This window comes from Microtus ochrogaster (assembly GCF_000317375.1).
Source record: "Microtus ochrogaster isolate Prairie Vole_2 chromosome 6 unlocalized genomic scaffold, MicOch1.0 chr6_random_2, whole genome shotgun sequence".
NCBI lineage: Eukaryota > Metazoa > Chordata > Mammalia > Rodentia > Cricetidae > Microtus > Microtus ochrogaster.
In genome coordinates, this window is record NW_004949095.1 from 10336470 (window position 1) to 10338141 (window position 1672).

Here is a 1672-nt window from a genome sequence, read left to right on the forward strand (position 1 = left end):
AAAAACCAAAAAACAAAAGGGGCTAGAGAAATGACTGAGCAGTTAAGAGCACTGGCTGCTCTTCCAGGGGACCCAGTTCAATGCCCATCACCCACATGGCAGCTCACAACTGTCTGTAACTCCAGTTCCAGGGGACCCAACACCCTCACACAGACATACATGCAGAGAAAACACCAACACACATAAAATAAAAAAAATCAATAAATAAATATTAAAACAACAACAACAAAAACTCCTAAGGTAACAGAATTCTCGAAGCTCAGTCCTCTCTTCCTTCTCCTCTTGGCCCTAGTCCAGAAGAAAAACTTGTTAAATACTAACTACCCTAGTTTTGGCATAAGAAATACAATATTCAGAAGCAAACCAGTAAGGAGAAAAACAGAAATTAGAAATGTTCAGTTGCTGAATTTTCTTATCCACTCATACCTGCATTCTTCATCACTTTTAATGAGAGGATCAGAGCCGACGGTGCCCACCAGGAACTTGGGACTAAGCAAAGGCAGGCGAACATGCTGCAGCACCTACAGGATAATAAACATAATTAAGGCATAGCTCCCATTACAATTTGTTAGGAGTATTGACTCATGTTTACTGACTGTACACCCAGAAGTTTTGGGATCTAATAATCAGTTTAGAAGGGTGTAAGAGATAAAGAGTAAATCTAAAATTTATTCTATCGATTCAGTAATGTAGACTAGTTACAAAACCATATACATACTAGTATCACTTTAGAATGCTACTTTAGAATGCTAGTATCACTTTTAGTATGCTTTCATCAATAACTTCTAAACTCTTAGACTATACTTTCCAGGTTGCAGAGATGTCTCAGCAGTTAAAAAGTACTTGCTGCTCTTGCAGAGGATCTGGTCATATGCCCAGTATTCACGTGTTGGATGTAACTCGAGTTCCAAGGAATCCAAAGCCCTATTCTGACCTTTGTGGGCACCAGACACACACATAGTGTACTTACATACATGTAAGCAAAACACTCACACATATAAAATAATAGATAAGAAAATATTTAAAAAAATACACATTCCCCTTATCTTTAATTTTTTTTCTGCATTTTCAGTTATTGGTTGTCAACTTTGGTCAGAGAACAATAAATGAGAAATTCCAGAAATAAAAATTTGTAAGTTCAGTAATGTTTATTACAGTACTACTATAAATATTGTTTATAATTAGTTACTGCTAGTCTTTACTGGATCTAATTTATAAAAAAAGCTTTATCATAGAATATATATATTTATACTGAAAAAACCCACAGTATATATAGGGTTTGACGTTTTAGGCATCTCTTAAATATCTTGGAATGCATCTCTTCTGAGTAAGGCGGACTACAGTCATGACAAGAATGAATCTTAAACATGTGACCGCTGAGCCCACTTACTTTTCAAAGTGTGTAGGACTTCCAACCTAAGGGAGCAGATACATTCCTGCTTTCTTTTGTAATTTTATATAATTTCTGAATTGTGTAACAGTTGAAACAGAATGAATCCCAAACAGACAGGAAGCAAAGGAACAGTAAGTTCCCAACAATAAGCAGGCAAATGCTTCTGAAGATTTACTGCCCGATCATGTGGAGACAAGGATTGTTTGTCTCTGCACATTACTGTGTCTAGTATAAAGTAGCCTCTCGGAGAAGCATTCTGACTCTTACCTGGGGTAACTG

General features: G+C 36.5%; 1 protein-coding gene across 1 annotated transcript in view; it reads right to left on the minus strand.

Moving 5' to 3' along the window:
* The window catches only part of Klhl20 (kelch like family member 20), a 46527-nt gene that overhangs the window by 15673 nt on the left and 29182 nt on the right, over positions 1-1672 (minus strand). Inside the window, exons 3-4 of the mRNA XM_005364013.3 lie at positions 1661-1669; positions 427-521 (exon numbers count right to left, since the gene is read on the minus strand). Coding sequence (XP_005364070.2) covers positions 427-521; positions 1661-1669 — 104 coding nt within the window. The remainder of the gene's footprint in view (positions 1-426; positions 522-1660; positions 1670-1672) is intronic.